General features: G+C 39.7%; 3 protein-coding genes across 3 annotated transcripts; 2 read left to right on the top strand and 1 right to left on the bottom strand.

The window, feature by feature from the left end:
- Window positions 1–455: 455 nt before the first annotated feature.
- Window positions 456–6,429, top strand: taok3b (TAO kinase 3b). Its single transcript, XM_054612368.1, has 7 exons — window positions 456–656; window positions 794–922; window positions 1,016–1,219; window positions 2,121–2,360; window positions 3,045–3,257; window positions 3,532–3,714; window positions 6,268–6,429. The coding sequence occupies exons 1-7, from the start codon at window positions 471–473 to the stop codon at window positions 6,427–6,429; spliced, it is 1,317 nt and encodes a 438-aa protein (XP_054468343.1). The 5' UTR covers window positions 456–470.
- A 4,051-nt stretch (window positions 6,430–10,480) lies between these two features.
- Window positions 10,481–12,012, top strand: m17 (IL-6 subfamily cytokine M17). The gene is made up of 3 exons (XM_054613078.1): window positions 10,481–10,558; window positions 10,971–11,119; window positions 11,271–12,012. Exons 1-3 carry the CDS (start codon window positions 10,504–10,506, stop codon window positions 11,700–11,702), a joined length of 636 nt encoding a protein of 211 aa, XP_054469053.1. The 5' UTR covers window positions 10,481–10,503; the 3' UTR covers window positions 11,703–12,012.
- Window positions 12,013–13,345: 1,333 nt separating this feature from the next.
- On the bottom strand, window positions 13,346–17,117 carry tescb (tescalcin b). Its single transcript, XM_054612700.1, has 8 exons — window positions 16,913–17,117; window positions 16,153–16,222; window positions 15,810–15,890; window positions 15,540–15,679; window positions 15,384–15,445; window positions 14,887–14,994; window positions 14,757–14,804; window positions 13,346–14,550 (listed from the first exon to the last, which is right to left on the bottom strand). Exons 1-8 carry the CDS (start codon window positions 16,974–16,976, stop codon window positions 14,473–14,475), a joined length of 651 nt encoding a protein of 216 aa, XP_054468675.1. The 5' UTR covers window positions 16,977–17,117; the 3' UTR covers window positions 13,346–14,472.
- Window positions 17,118–17,578: the final 461 nt, after the last annotated feature.

Below are 17,578 nucleotides of genomic sequence, written 5' to 3'. Positions count from 1 at the left end.
ATTTGATGATTAATGGATCCATTCATGTTGCTTTCTAGTATTAAGAGTTCACTCTAATCAAGAGCATGAATGGGATTAAACAGCAGAGCCTCTGCATATTGATAATCTTCCCCTCTTGTGAGACAGTGATGCTTAAAGACATTGATACTGTCAACCCCTTAAGGATGGTTAGATGTCTGTATCAACCCTTGTTAAGTTCTTGGGTTATTGTGGATGTGTAGTAACTCTGCAAACTGGAAAGTAAACAGTTTCCAGAATTGTCGTTTGCACTATACTGTATGTGGTCTGTTTGTAAGGCCATATCCTCTGACTTACCAGCTGTCTTTCTTCCTTTATTCCGCCTGATTTCACCATGGCAGTTGCTTCTCTCTGCCCGCTCCGTTTCTTCAACTTCCTGCTTCCTGTCTTCCTCTGTCTAGGTCATCAGGTAGATCCAGGAGCATGAGCAGGACTTTGAGCTGCGGGAGCAGATGTCTGGGTATAAGCGCATGCGGCGGCAGCACCAGAAGCAGCTGATCGCCCTGGAGAACAGGCTAAAGGCCGAGATGGATGAGCATAGGCTCCGGTTGCAGAAGGAATTAGAGACACATGCGAACAACACTTACATTGAGCTGGAAAGACTGGCCAAACGCCACTCTGCTCAAACAGACAAAGAGGTAAAGCCTTAACATCAAGCAGTAACGAATGATGAGTGATTTGATTCACTTCATACCAAACTTGTGTCTGAAGAGGCATTTGTGACAGTGAAGAGATCAATTAGGGGTGTTAATTGACTGTTGATGTCTGTTCACAGATAAAGTCAGTTGCATCTGAAGAGAGGAGGATCCAGCAACAGATTGTTGCTCAGCAAAAGAAAGAGCTGACTTCTTTCTTAGAGAATCAGAAAAAGGAGTACAGGCTTTGCAAAGACAAGATCAAAGAAGTAAATATCACAAACAAATACAATGTGAAGTTAATTATCCCGTACATTATATCTTTTCAATATATAACACATTTTCCTGTGTCTGTGTTACAGGAGATGAGTGAAGACCCTTGTACACCCAAGGAGGAGAAGCAGGAGCGTCTGTCCAGGCACAAAGAAACAATACAGCGCTCCCAGGCGGAGGAGGAAGCTCATCTGTTGGCCCAGCAGAGGCTGGTCTACGACCGGAGCTGCAGGGCCCTTAAACGCCGGAGTCTGGTCAGAAAGCACGAGTTTGAACAGGAGCAACTGAGAGAGGTAATGTGATTTACTGACGTCACAAAACAGAATGTGTAATCAGACTGTGCAGACAGTCTCATTCGATATAGAACCGTTTTGAATACCACTATTGGTGTTTTCATATATTGTGAATCAATTGCTGTCGGTGATGGCTTTATCAATACCAGATCCACAGAATAAAATGTTTCTTTATGAATGAGGTTTCATTGATTAAAATGCCTGGGATAAGGCTACATTGTTTTCGTTATAAATAATTTGTTGCTTATTGTTTGATTACTTATGCACCCTAGGGGATTTCTTCAAACTTTTGCCAAAACTCAAGTGGTATTCAATTTACATTTTTATGAAATGAAAAATCTTCACATTGGGAACCTTCCACAGTGTGCAAGGGTCTTAACAAGGCAGTGAGCATAGTGGCCTTCAGAGCAACCCACATTATGCAGAACAATATGGCTCATTCCCACCCTACAAAACATTTTACGCCTCAAACTGTCCACTGACAACAATAATGCAGAATTCTGCATTTTAACACTGTGTTTTACAGCAAACATGGGACACAATCACTAATATCATAAAAATGAATATGCTTTTATGAAATATAACATGAACCTACAGGTAAATGGAGCATAGGCACCAAATTACACGCAAAACTGATAGTGTGACTATTGTTAATTCCATCATTTCCTAATTGAATTGATCAAAAGATGAGTTTCAGTCTTAGTGACTTACCACCTTGGATAAACAATTTATTTGGGAAACTTTGTAATCGTTACTTATTTTAAGTTGTCATAATTTACACAAGTGTATCAAAGAAGACACTACATCTATGAAATTAAATATCAGCAAAAAGAAGAAGACCTAAGCTGAATTTGTGAATGGTGTCATTAAAAACGACTTTACGTCAAACTTGTTGTCCCAGGAGCTGAACAAGAAGAGGACCCAGAAGGAGATGGAACATGCCTTGATGATCCGGCAGGACGAGTCCACCCAGGACATGGAGCGCCGGCAGCTGCAGATGCTGCAGAAGCTGCGTATTGAACTCATGCGGCTGCAGCACCAGACCGAGCTGGAGAACCAGGAGGAGTACAACGGCCGGCGGCAGAGAGAACTACACAGGAAACACACTCTGGAGCAGCGGCAGCAGCCCAGAAACCTCAAGGTACCTGGGACTTACTCTTTCCAACTATACGGTTATTTAGTGAGTTGATATCCAGAAAACTTCAAGAGGTTTCAAAGTTTGTTTATAAAAAGGGACGAGACATGTTTCGACATGAAGATTGCATCATGGGTTTGGTATGAAAGCTCTGCAACTACTGTACATCTGTCCCCTCTACTATTCTGCACTTCTGACATTCGATTTGCCTAAAATGGACCTTGTATAGAAATATGTATAAAATACATTAGAATGTTGCCATGACAACTGCTTCTTCCAAAAACAGATCTTTCACAAATTAAAATCCTTTCTCCTCCCTTAGTCTATTAACCCTTTTTTTTTTTTTTTTAGCTACAGTGTTGAGAAGGGAAAGCTCACTTTTTCTGATCAATGTCATTGCAAGAAATGAATATATCCATTCATGAGTACATTTTTTATACCACTTAATCCATTTAAAAATTATTAACATGACGACATCAGTAGGTTAAATTAAATGCATGCAAGTTGTTTGGTTGTCAGTCAATTTAAGAGACTTATTGCAAGAGAGCCATATAGCCAACTGTTAGCTTTTTATTTTCTATTTTCAAGTGGAATTATTTTGCATCAATGTTAAAGTCAAAATGAACCAGTAACAGCAATTACCTGTGATTGGGTGCCTTTAATTTGTCTTTCTCTTTCAACCCTCTGTAGATGCTGGAGATGCAGATCAAGAAACAGTTCCAGGATACCTGCAAGGTGCAGAACAAGCAGTACAAAGCTCTTAGGAACCATCAGCTAGAGGTATCTCCCAAAGGCGACCACAAGATTATCCTGAAGAGCCTAAAAGAGGAGCAGACACGCAAGTTGGCCATTCTGGCTGAGCAGTATGAGCAGAGCATCAACGAGATGATGGCTTCACAAGCGGTACGAGGATCCTGAAGCATCTTGTCATGAATAGCAGAAGTGGGCCTCGTTCATCAGTTGTATGTTTTATATTTATGTGTACAAGACATTTGCTCTTCACTTTAGACGTATGGTAATGGTCGCAATTATGTGCATTGACTATTTACAACCTCACCATGAACATTTTACATTTTTAGAGCCCTCACATTGTTGGCCTGTAGTTTGATAAACGAGGCCCAACCTATGCTTGTTGTTTAATGTGTTTGTAACTACCTCTGTCTCGCTGGGTCTCTAGATGCGATTGGACGCAGAGCAGGAAACAGAGTGCCAAGCCCTGAAGCAGCAGCTGAAGCAGGAGATGGAGCTCCTGGACGCCTACCAGAGAAAAACCAAGTCACAGATGGAGACCCAACACGAGCGAGAGCAGCAGAAACTTGAGCAGAAGGTCTCCATACGCAGAGCGCACCTTGAACAGAAGGTAGGTTTAAGATCGAAGCCGTTCTAAAATACTTTGAAATAATGCAGCATGACATTACATTTTACATTTACATTACAGTCATTTAGCAGACGCTTTTATCCAAAGCGACTTACAATAAGTGTATTCAACATGGGACTTCAAGAGAACTACTAGTCACCAGAAGTCATAAGTGCATCTCCTTTCTTAAACAAGCATCTAAGAGCATAAACCAGAGCAAAAGTATAGTGCAGAAACAAACTAATACGAATACAATAAGTGCAACAAACTAATACGAATACAATAAGTGCTAAGTGGAAGGCTCAGGGTAGTACTTCTTTTCAGCCTGCGCCGAAAGATGGGCAGCGACTCTGCTGTCCTGACGTCAGTGGGGAGTTCATTCCACCACTGTGGGGCCAGGACAGAAAAAAGCTGTGACCGGGTGGATCGGCCGCAGGGACCTCTGAGCGACGGGGCGAGCAGAGCGAAGTGATCGGGCGGGGGTGTAGGGCTTGACTATGGCCTGGAGATAGGAAGGAGCTGTTCCTTTCACTGCCCTGTAGGCTAGCACCAGAGTCTTAAACTGGATGCGAGCTCTTACAGGGAGCCAGTGTAGAGAACGGAGAAGGGAAGTTGTGTGGGAGAACTTGGGGCGATTGAACACCAGACGAGCTGCAGCTTTCTGGACAAGCTCCAGAGGTCTGATGGCCGACGCCGGGGCTCCGGCAAGTAGTGAGTTGCAGTAGTCCAGGCGGGAGATGACCAGAGCCTGGATGAGCACCTGTGCCGTCTCCTCGGTGAGGAAGGGGCGAATCCTCCTGATGTTGTAGAGGAGGAATCTGCAGGAGCGTGTGACCGATGCAATGTTTGCTGAGAGCGACAGTTGGTCGTCCAGGGTCACACCCAGATTCCTCGCAGTCCGAGTTGGCGTCACCACGGTATCATCAATGGTGATGGACAGGTCTCGGTGCGGGCAACCCTTCCCCGGGAGGAACAGTAGCTCGGTTTTGACGACATTATGACGACATTATGTGTGAAGAAACGACCCCCAGATAGATAAATGTCCAGAGAGACACCTGTTGACAGCAGCTTTGTTGGGGTTTTTGTACAAATCAGTGCACTGATAGTGACCACAACCACTATTGTGTTGAGGGGAAGATGTTGAGTTTGGTTACCTGGATATGCAAGTTTACAGTTTGGAAGGAAGTTGAGGGTTCCTCTAACTCTTTATGGTTGGTTGGGATGGCACAGTTCGGGTTGAGATGTCACTTTGTACTGCTGGTGAAGCTCATCGCTGGCAGGTGAATAGAGGCGGCTGGGGACTCTAAAGCTCTGCAGCCTTCCTCAGGTCAATAGTCGAGTTACTAAAAAGGGCTGTAATGCAGCAGAAAACTGGGCTAAAAAAGTAAATTGTTTGTTGTAAATTATTTGTTGTAAAAACTTTACACATGGAGTGGTGCTCGAGGAAAAAACACAGGGTCATTTAAAAGGTTGCAGGGCTTTATTATTCAAATTTGAGTTATCTGTTTTGTTTACATTGGCTTTACTTCGTCATTGTTATGGGGTCCCACAGACCCTATTGCTGCTATAAGATAGCAAAATCAAGTTTTTTGTTCAAATGTTCTTAGCCATGCTGGTGATATGCGCCTTGAGATGGCAATGTTGATCAGTTGGTCCACCACTTTGGTCAAGACTGAAAAATTAATAAACTATTTGATTGATTGTCATGAAATTCGGTACACAATATAAACATGTCTCCCTCAGGATAAGGAGGTCATCATCAGGTCAAACTTCTGAAACTGTAACTTAACTTTAACTTGGGCCTCAACTGAACATTGGGTTTAGGGCTAATTAGCAAATATTAGCATGTTAAGATCAATTTAGATGTTGAACAAGGTAAACATTAAACCTGAGAAAGAAATTTGGTCCAAGAGTGATCAAAGAGCAAAGTGTGTACAAAATGAAAAAGGTTCATCCACTAGGGAGCATCGGAAAGTATACGGTACAGTACAGTATTCAGTATGGCAGTATGTTATTGGATTTTTCTTTACTACAAGTGGAAGTTTTATTATGAAGGGACTGCAATGATTGATTCAATTTATTATCAATCAATGTGACTTATTGTGCTTATTTTCCTGATTAATTAATTAGACTATAAAATGTCTTGAAAATTGTAAAGAAACTTTTACAAATTACTTGTTTTGCTTGACAAACGGCCCCAAAAGCCCCTCCAATCGATTTTCAGTATACTATCACATACTGGAGCTTGTTTTAAAAACAACCATAATGATCGCTAGTAACAGTTGCAGAAAAGTGCATGCTGATTGACACTTTAACTGGTAGTTTCAGCTTTAAGGTGGCCCTAAAGGAAAACCACCACTGACTGTAAGATTAATGCTTTATGAAACATCAATATCTACACTAAGTTCATTGTCAATATGGCTAATAACTATGACGTCTTACTGTGAAAGAGTTGGAGTTACTGACACCAAAGCCACATCTCTAGTTGGGCAAAACATGAGGTTAAAGTTAGAGTCCATATAAGGAAATAACTACCATCATGTTTTTTGATTACAGATTGAAGAGGAACTGGCTGCACTTCAGAAGGAACGCACTGAAAGGATCAAGCACTTGTTGGAGCGTCAGGACAGAGAAATTAACACTTTTGACACAGAAAGTAGAAGCCTCGGCTTTGGAAGCCTGGAATCTCTGGACTTCCCCAAAGAAGACAACAGATGAAAGTGGATTTATCTTTAGAGGACAACATATCCATGACCTTTTTTCGCGTCCACTTGACAGTTTGTCACGTCCACTGGTGACAATATCTGGATAACTTTCTCTATTGCTTTTCTTCTCTCTTAGATATTGCATCTTTGAATCGAGGTGTTACGTGCAATGAGAACTTCTTTTCTGAAAGGGGGGGAAAGACAAACAAAAGAATCTACAACAACATGTCAATAAAAATCAAACGTAGTCAGTGTAACTCAAAACTTGTGTGTTGAAAAATAACAGACTCTTTCCTCCATGCCATTTCCTCCTTTTGGTATGAATTGAATAAATCAGGAAATTTTAGTAAAATTGGCACTTTGATATGTTTAAGTAGAAACCCATCATGTTCGTATGATGCTTAATGTGTGTGTTACATGGAGGGACATTGTGGAATGTGAGCTGCGGACTCCCCCGCGGTGTTAAGCTGCTTTGTCTTTTTTTATTGGTTTTATTTTAATTTTATTTTGTTCTATTTTATTTTATGCTCTGAATGTGAATATTACTGTATGGGGTCACTGGAAAAGTCAGAGTTTATTCATTTTATTTATTTTTTTTGGTCATACTTCCATATTGTGCTTATGCATACAGTATACTGTGGTCCCTCACTTTTTCTAGGCAACAGTTCTTACCTTTTCTTTTATTTGATATTTAGGGTCAATTGGCATTCGCTTGATCAATCTGTTTACCTTATCACAATTCAAGATCCCACTTGGTAAAACTGCTTATTATTGCATGCACTTTAAGGACAAATTCAGGTTGTGAAGTAAAGCATGAATCTGTCAGAGATTTTAGCCGTTTGTAAATAAAAGCATTTTTTTTGTTTTTTTGTTTTAAGCCTATGGATACTGGACATAAGCGCCATATTTGATATGATAATTTCACAAATGCCTTTATTTAAGTTGTGCCTGATGATTTTAGTTCCGTGTTTGTTATATCTATATTTTATTTACAGAGGCCGGCACCATTTTGTTTTGGTTTCATCCAAACTTGTGAATCATTTAATGTTCACTAATCAAAGTTCTTGTAAAGGAAAATGGTGAGAATTGTGCTGTATAACTTTTGATATGAATATTTGTACATGAGAATATAGCTAGAACATACAGAGACACTGGTCTATTACTGATAACAGAGCTTAACAATACAGATTTTGCTTCATTTTTTGTTTTATGATATAGCGGTATGGTCAGACAATAGCTCAATATATGCTATGTCAAATCACTAGACTCTCAGATTGTATAAATGCTGGTGGATGGAACCACAGACTTCTTATAATATCAGTACCACGATCTTTAGGGATCATTGGTTCTACAAAAGCAGACACAACATGTGAGTCCAGATTGCATTTGAGTAATTAGTGTCTAATGATCAGATTTACATATTTTTTTGCCATGTTCATTATGGTCATTGAACAGGTTGCACAATGTTTCCATTAATCCTGAATGGAAAGATAATTGTTTGGTGCTTAATTTCTAATACCACCTTTAGCCTTGTAGTTTTTTGTGTCTTGGAGAGACAATTGATTTTTACAAAATGTTAACGTGAAGCATTTCGAAACCCCCCTCTGAGTCAAAACACTACTAAGTTTTTCAAACACTCATGACATATTTAGAGTACCCCATGCAGTGAAACCCTCTAAAAATGAAGTATATGTATGAAAAAATAAATACTATTTTATCACAGGTCAGTTTTTGAAACACTGTTTAATGTGGTGGTCTTGAATGCAACCCCGTTATTTTTGGCAGATATTCCCTCCCTGTTTTTCTTTTCTTTTTATCCACAGCCACAACGTGTATTAATGTTTGGTCGTGTTCCTCACAGGGCTGAAAGGTGGAAGACGCCCCTTGAATTAACAAAGTATTTTAAAATCGAGGAATATATTGACATTCTATTTCAGATGGCAATAGAACTTAAATGCTCTTGTTTTACACGAAGAAACCTAAAATTTGTTTGACCAGAGTGTGTTCTGAAGTTGAATGGCTCCTCCTGATTTTTCAGCTTTTTACATTTTCACAAACTTTCTGAAATTTGATGAAAAAGTTTCTCATATGCAGTAAGGCCTTTTGTCTGGTCACATATATAACTGAAGCCTTGCAGACAAATGGTTCCATTAAAAAGTGCTTTTGGGGTGCTTGAATAAGGTTTGCCTGAGAGCTTCAGAACGGTTATGAACCTTACAATTTGTGGGAATTTTAAGTTAGAAAGATGTATTTAGTTAGAATATAAGGGGACTTTCCTAAACAACCTTATTCACCATTTCCTGTGCAGTTCAAAGACAAAATAAAAGAGATTCTGTTGAAAAAAAAAGGGTCTCAATCAACATCCTGCAACTTTTGACAGTGCATTTCTCATTGTTTGTGGTTGAATTTCCTTCTAAAGCTCGCTTATTTCCGACTTCTCATTTTCGCTTTACTTTGGCGTGATGTTATGGCTGTGACGGCTGTGACGGCGCTGTTTGTTGTAATTTACTGTAAATCTACAAACACACGTGCATGTCAAAGATAACTTGTGAAACCAGAACCTTGAAATGGGAACAGGAGGTGAAAGGGAAGTTACACTGCAGAGCGCCCCGCGTTTTCTAGGTTCCCTTACATTTCAGGGTAAACTTACTTGATTTAGGGTGTTGATTGGGGGCTTTTTTGGGCATGCCTGTAATGTAAATGCTGGCAGGAATCCGACTGTAGTTTCCTTGAATTGTCGACCTCTGCGGTACCATCTGCAGCTGTTGCCCGCCTCACCACAACTCCTCTACTATTCCCTGGGGCAGATGGAAAGCCCCGAGGATGGCAGTAGAGTGGTTAGCCTTTACCTGCTGCAGTGCTGACTGTTGTTGTGGTACGTCGAGTTCCCCCAGTCTTTTCTCAAGTAGTCAGTGGTTTGACAGAACTGTAGCATTTAGTGTGCATGTCTGAAACAAACATGATATTCCGATCAGAAAAACGTTAAAATCAGGTCATCTCTTAGTGAGCCGTTTGTGGGTTGTCCTGTGGGCTGACCTCTAGTTAACCCTGTGATGCAGACAGCAGGCTAAACACATCATAGGGTGTCTCCAAGCAGAAGTTATCATCATTTCTGGACGTACGTGGTGGTGGCAAAGATAAGATTAGACAAGACATGAAAAACCCAGTTTGAGTTATATTTATATTTTCCATAATCTTCTTGGTCCCTCCTCAAATTCAGCTGAGACAAACCACAGAGGATGCAACACCATCATATGTCATGATGATATCATCTTCTGATAATGCAAGCCAGCTCCTAAGAAACTTGAACTCTGCTAAATGACTGTAATGTAATGTAATGTAATGATGGGATGACACTAACATCTTGCCTACTTTAGCTACACTGACCCTTCCTTTTACGCACTTGTAAAAGTTTCTGATTGAGAAATGCACTTCCTGTGGCGTTGCCAGCTTCCTGCTTACATGGCCACACGAAGATATTGCTGCAAAAAGACACGCATTTTTATGAGGAGCAGTTAGTAATTGTTATGATGACACAATTATGCATCAAAATGAAGAGAAGGTGGCAGAAAAAGTTAATAAGAAAAGTTTATCTGAAACTACTTTATAGGGATTATTTTCTATAAACTGTGTCAAAGGGTAGGCTGACCTCAGTCCTTTAATCATTTTTATGAATGCCTGACATGGTTCTATAAATTCAGCAGATTCATGTTTTCAAGGGATTTAAATATATCACATTTTAGTATATTTTTCCATGCTGAAATAAAAAAAGGAAGTGCCATTAAAAATACTCTTTGCTACACTGCATGGTCACTAATAATAGCAATAATTAGATAACGTCCCTACATGCCTGCTCTGTGACCAGACATGTAGGGACGTTACCCCCTTTTCTGATATAGAAGAAAGAGAAGAAAAAAAAATGCACATCTGAAAAAAAAAGACATACTGGGAAATTTGGTTGCCTCACAAAGTGCACGTCATTTCCTCCTATGACAAATGTGTGGTTTCTGTCTTTTAAAAAAAAAAAGTTTTAAAGGAGTGTGATTATGAGGAGTCTGTGCAATTCGCCTGTGATTCTGAGAGGAGAATGAATGGTCATGTAAAGAGCATGCGTTTTCAAAAGTTTATGGAACCAGCTACAAGTAAGTTTCATTACATCTACTTTTCTATTAGAATAATAAAAAAAGAGCATTTTAGCATTGTGCACACTACTGTGGTTATTTCCAGAGCCTAAAAGCTGTTGTGAAACTGACTGACATGTGAGATTCAACTTCACTGCTTCCCAGTTTTTGAGCAAAGACTAGTTTTTTTATGGAGTGAATATGTTTTTAAATTGGCCAATATTTAAAGAGACTGTCAATGTTTCTTGGCCTCTCAACATACTTAATCTACAGGTTATCATTCTGTAAAATGTCCTTTTATTCTTGCTGAATATTTGCAAAGTGAAAAATCTATTGTAATCAGTCCTGTCCTACTCTTGTGGTTTTGAAAACAAGGTTCCCCTCAACACTGGGATGTTGGATAACCTTAACTGACCAGTTCCTCTCTCTGCAGCTTTACTCTCTTTCCTGCTGGTTATGGCGGTTCATTCAACAAGAACTGTGGAAGCAAGCAGAAACCAGCGTGGTGGGGATTCACTGCAGCAGGCTTTGGCGCTATCCAGACTCGTACAGAAGGACTCTGCCGACCTAATCAAAACATATGTGAGTACAGACTTAAAAGTGCTGTGTTTAATCCTCATTTGCTTGTTCAGTGCTCAGCCCTTTAACCTTCTTTTAAGACATAATATGCCTGCTATTCATGGTCCTCTTGAAGACTTGTGGCTTAAATAATATCTGATCTTTTGTTTTGCAGAAAGCCTCTCAAGGAGAACTACCAGACTTCTTCTGCAAGGGGCCAGTTAATGATGTCCCCGACCCCAACATCTCCGGCCTGGAGCCCTCAGAGAAGCTACTGAGCGTCTACACACATCTCCAAGACTTCTTCCCGCATTTAAAACGGGTGTACGAGCAGCAGACGGACTTACAGTCACCCGATAGCCCACTGCTGATAGTCTTCCCCCGTTTGAGGGCTAACAGCAGGAACCTCGCAACTCTCATAAACAATTCCTATCAGAGCCTCTTCCCAAACCTGCCAGTACCAGAGCCAGCAGGAGGGCCGACAACACTACCTCCACCTCAGAACGTATTCCAGCAGAAGATCTACGGCTGTGTGGTCCTGAAGACCTACAAGCAGTTGCTGTCGAATGTTTCTCGAGAGCTGAGGACTCTGAAGAACAAATTTTGAAGGAGGAGGATACAAATATACACACTCCTCTGAAGATGACCTAAGGCTGGCCTTAGACAGTCAGAATTAAAGACTTTAAAAGATAAGTGAGTATGAAGGTGGCTGGTACATCAGTGTAATGAAGCCTATTTATGGTATTTAATAATTATAATTTTATAATTTAACAATAATATTTATTTTCTTGTTTCCAATAAGAGGAATGCTGTTAAAGATCAAGAGTGTGAAAGTATCTCTATGCAGGTTATGTATATTTAAGTTGTCTTATATGTTATGTAAGGTTCTACTTCACTGATGTATTATTATGATCATTAAAAGATATTTTGCAGCTGTACTTCTTTATGATCTTAGTCTTCATTTTGTAGTGGGGTTGCATCAAAAATGTACAATTTCAGCAACATGGAAATTTCTGGAAAAAGGACAATCTCAAAAACAGGCACTACATGTGTCTTCTTATTTGCCAGACTCAATTTGAGTAACAATATATCTGTTTCTACACTTAAGAAAAAGATTTTCTGTGCAAAAAAGGTGTAAAAAGAAAAAAGGAAATAGTGTAACTTGTGCTGGCAGGATCATGTTAAGAATAAGTCCATCAAGATGGGTTACAAGAAAATCAGGAACCTGCTGAGACGCTGACTGCGTGATATCAGCTCAAAATGACGCATGTGTTCAACACAAGGCAGTATCAGATAGGAAAGATTTCATGAAACTGGCGGGCTGTCTGGCCAGTCACAAGGTGTGGGTGTGTGTGGGTCAGATAACTGTATGTGTTGTTTGCACACTTGCATCCTCATACAGATGGAGACAAAAGTGTGTGAAGGGTGGGACGGGAGAGAACAGAAGAGAAGTTGAAAACCCCTTTTTTAAATAGATGAATAACAGACACTGCACACAAACCTTTCATCTATATATACACAGGAAGGTGTATATATATATATATATATATATATATATATATATATATATATATAACATGGATGCCAAATATTATAGTTGGAATGAAGTAATGCTTAACTGAACTTTCCTCAGATCACAAGTTCTCAGGAAAATGGAAGTAGTTGGGGGATTCACTCTGGGTCATGAATCAAGTTCCCTGTTATGGCTCTGCTCTATTTAAACACAGAGGGTACCTCAGGACAACGATCATTCCTCAGTCTTTGAACTAACCACTCAATGCTTTGCAACACCACAGAAAGCTATGAAGTATACCACAGCAGAGTATTCGGGAAAACACCTTAGACTAGTCACATGTCCTCCCTGTAAAACGCTTTAATTTCACCTGAAGTAGAATAACACCCATGACCTGTTGTAGTGTCTGAAACCACAGATCCACCTGTCAACCACATGGTGGCGCTGGAGAAAAAGTCAGGGGATTATTAAAATTGTGAAGATACATCATCTGGTAACCATGAAGATCTCTACAAATTGGTGTGCTAAAATAGTTTTAAGGCCTCTTATACATAGAAAATACTTATTAACCTGCTGTTATGTGATGGATCCTAAGGCACATATGCAGCTACATTTCTCTCCACAACCAAAATAATATGGCTGAACTGAAAAGCAGAATGATATTCAATGTGCCTGTCCGACGATGAACACAAGTAGGCAATTTGAAATCTCAACCACCATTACATATTTGTCGTATTTTATTGCAAAATATGGACAGCTTTACAAAGTATAAGCCTAAATGAAACAATCACACAGACTATAAAAGCGACAAATCTAATCATTCAATTAATGTGCACCTGCAAAATAACCCAGCATGTACCATGTGTAAAAGCACTGCAATAAACATTTTTTTCATGAAATGAGGTACTAAAAAAACTAAAGAAACGACTTATATCCTAAATGAATCTGGTGCAGGTTCATTATCATTTAACATGCTTTACATGTTTTGACCCGTGGAGGGCAGCATTCACCAAAGACTGAATACATAGAAGCAAGTAGTGCGTCAGAAGTGCTGGTGGGTATCTTTGGACGTTCTAGACAGTCTTTCACATTAAATTCATAGGAAATATGAAAAAATGAAATGTTAGTATGCATTCAACAGGATAAACAGGTATTGATAAAAGCTTTTTTTAATGGATTGTGACAGTAATATGAGCTTGACAGGAAACTTGTTAGCCAGGACTGACTGATTCATCTTATCACTCCTCTTTAAGGAGTGATACAGCCTTTAAACATTTTTTTTTTGCATTAGAGCACTCCCATTTCCCTTTTTTCAGAAATACACATCATGAACTGAAGTCAGATCTGTTTAATGCGGTTATTAATTGTGCAAATGTAGTGTGCAGAGCATGCACCAGTTGTTATTTTGTAATATGAATAAAGGCATCTCAAATGATTGTATTGCTATTATTACAGCCATAGATATACTTAAAGATAAACCTTTATATCCCTGATAATTAAAAGTTATTGATTTATGGTGTTCAAATTTGTAAAGGTTCTATCAATATTTGCATGCATTGATTTATACTGCCTGCTACTGCAGACAAGGATATTTCACTATTGCTTAGTCAAACTACTAAGGGTACTAGGTACTAGGTACAAGGCTGATTGTTATTTGACTGGTTATCTTATATTATTGCTTCCGATCAAATAAGCTACATCTATTACATCAGCATTATACATGTATTCATTTGCATAGTTATTTGAACATGAGTAAGGCATATTATTCAGTGCAAGCGACAAACTGGAAACAACAGATAGTGAAACCATAATCATGCGTCTTCAGAGTTTTCCCAGAGTCACTGAATAGTTTAGTGTACCAGCCTCACTTACACAAGGTTGTTGTGTCCATGTACAAGAAGCGAACGTTCATTCTTGATTCAATCTCAAAGCCATTCAGCAACTAAAAAAGAAAAAAAAAAGAAAAAGAGTTTTACATTGTTTATAATATATATTTGTGATAATGTCAAGTGGAAAGGTTGAGTTTTTACTTGAATTTGCAAAAACAAAAAAAAATCTAAACTGACTCACTTTCAAACTATGGTAATGGTAATTAACTGAGGAAGTAGTTTTGGCAAACATATTATTGTGTATATTCTGTGTACCAACCTTGAGAAAATGCTCAAATGTGATTCCCTCATAGAACTCATCGGGTTCCTGCGGGTGAAAAAAGTGAAGTTACGGACAAAACAATAAATCACACTTGACGTTATCTTGAGCTCCACCACAGCTCACATACCATATGACCCATTGAGATACTGGCCACTTCCAACATGGCTGCATCGGCTATGCTTTTGGCTGAATCCTTCTCCAGGGCCTCGCTGAGAGATAGCAGCTCCTCCACCACCTGGACAGGTGTAAACAATGAGTTGGAATAAAACAATATTACAACACAGGCTTCAAGACTCAATCCCTGACCTGAAAAGGGTCAGGGATGGACCTTTCCTTTTCCCTAATTTTCTTCAAATTGTGCTGCAGGAAGACAACTTTCAAGTGTTTGAGTGTCGATGCCCAATCACTAAGTGTGTGTTAATAGATAACTTCCTTTTATACAGAATTTGCATCTTCAAAATTCACTTGAAAAGTTTAGATGATGCTGATGAAAACAACCTCAACAGTAAACACCCACATGATAGACTCATGCTGATTTTTGTAATCTTTACTGGTTATGTGACGAGTAAAGTTCAGTTAAAAAGGTGCATGAGTTTTGTCCAACAGAAGTGAGCTGAGGCTTACGTGTCTGTATTCCTCCAGGGTTATCGTCCCATCGTTGTCCGTGTCATGCATGTTGAATAAAACTGTAGAGAGAAAAAAAACAGCCTCTCAGTTCAACAGCTGCGTGTCGTAGTCAGATAATATCAAGCATGTGATCATGTGATTTGAAGTCACTACATCTCAGTTTATCCCTCCTGACTCTCTCACGCTGCTCCTCTGTTACGTGCAGTGAGGGGGGTCTGAAATGGGACATGACCAACAGAAACTCCTTGAAGCCGATCTCCTCAACAGTACCCTCGCCATTCTGACGAAAGTTTCTGAAGAAATATAAGAAAGGAACAACTGAGAGGACGGATGCAGTGCAGTGCAGAACAGGATGCAAATTCTTGAATCTTATCTCGCCCCATATTACAAGTTCAGGCAACTTTCAAACCATCACCACTGTACCTTCTGTCAAAGAAGGCCTCTATGATTTGAGACCGGATGGGGTTGCATTCAAGATCAGGGATTTTGCTGAAGTGTTCTCTCCTGAGGGTGTAAAGAGGATTTTAAGGTGCGGTATTTTGCGTCACACACTGTAACATTATCATCATGACAGCCACACGTTTCAAGCTATTGTGTGCAGATATATAAAGCCTGTTAGGCGGGTTTCCACTTCTAAAGAAACTTGGTTGGCTGCCAGGCCAATTCGCTTTAAGAAAGACATCAGATAATAACAAAACAGAAACCTGACGTTGCCACGGAAACATTTACATTTACATACACACAGTATTTGAAAAATAATACATACACCAGAGTTTCTTCATTGTGGCTCAATTGCTTGAATCTTTTATGGAGGACTCCAATCTGCTCAAATGAAACTGAAAGCAGAGAAGAGGAAACATAAATTTACTTCTTGTGCACACATAAATAGCCTAAGACCTCCAAAATCAGTGAGACAGAAAACTACTCAAGCTCATTTTGATACCTCAATAAGTAGGTTTGTTTAGCATCTGATGGTTACAGCTCTTTATTCTCTCACAGGAACGAAGCCTTTAAAGGGCAGCAGATTTGGATATTCATATTCTATGTAAAACTTTGTGGTTTGTTATGGTCTGTCACCTGCAGCTAGGCCTCCACGCTCTTTCATGTGAGGCTACGTGTTAATCAAAGTAGCTCCTGTTGCATATAACAACTCTCTGGAAATCTTTTGTCAAAGCTTTCCATTCAGTGTCTGATCTATAAATTAAATATGCATCCCTTGGTGGAGTTTCTCTTCCATTAACTTAAAATGTGAATTATTCACTAGGCTATTACTGCACCACACAGACCGGTTGTCCTTAGATGCGTGTGTATTTAAAGGCTACGCTGTAGATAAATCATGATCAGCTCTTTATTTAACACGCAATACGTCAAAATGGTCGGGTTTCCCCTTTAGGATAATGCCTAATAATAAAGTGAGACTAAATTAAAAATCATATTTCCGGTGCAGTAATGTTTTCACACATCCTACATGTGTGGATGATGTCTTATTAGCGCCTATGCAACAGAGTAACGATGACTGTACTCACAACCCGTCTTTTCCGCCAGATCAACGTACTCTGGTCGGCCAGGTGAGGACTGTAACGCTCCCATTCCTCGATGAAATAAGATCTTCTACCAGTCCAGTTTTTTTTTGTTTTTTTTAACGGGACCAGAGACGGAAGCGGATCTCAGAGCACCGTGTCTCATCCATCTCCTCCTGAGTGTTTTTACGACAGCCCCACTGAGCTCACACTCAGGTCTCTTCCTCTGCAGGCTACTTCCGCGACTTACCGTCCGGATGACGACACACACATACAGTGACAACAGGCTGCCAACAGTTTGAATTATTTACACGGCCTCGTTTATTAATTCAGAGGCCGCCAACACTGGCTGTGTTTGTTTATGCTGAACCAGCCAGAGAAGATGGAGAGTAGGAAGAAGGTACACTGGGAGGTCTCAGATATCAAAACACAGGCTCCAGTGGCTGAAAGAGGAGAGATATTGATTCAAACTGGACACAGGCACTTTAATCAGTTGTGATGTATTGACTTGAGTGATTATATTTGTCTCATTTTGAATCTCACTAGCCCAAGTTATTTCTTTAAATCATTTAAAACCACCATGTTTTTACTATTATTTTGCAGCAGAACTGTGTCCAATCAAAACAAAACCCCCCAAAAAAGCTTATTTACATTTTTGGACATTTCAAGGAT

The sequence above is a fragment of the Anoplopoma fimbria genome, chromosome 14, assembly GCF_027596085.1.
Source record: "Anoplopoma fimbria isolate UVic2021 breed Golden Eagle Sablefish chromosome 14, Afim_UVic_2022, whole genome shotgun sequence".
Lineage (NCBI taxonomy): Eukaryota > Metazoa > Chordata > Actinopteri > Perciformes > Anoplopomatidae > Anoplopoma > Anoplopoma fimbria.
This window is presented reverse-complemented; position numbering and strand designations above follow the sequence as displayed.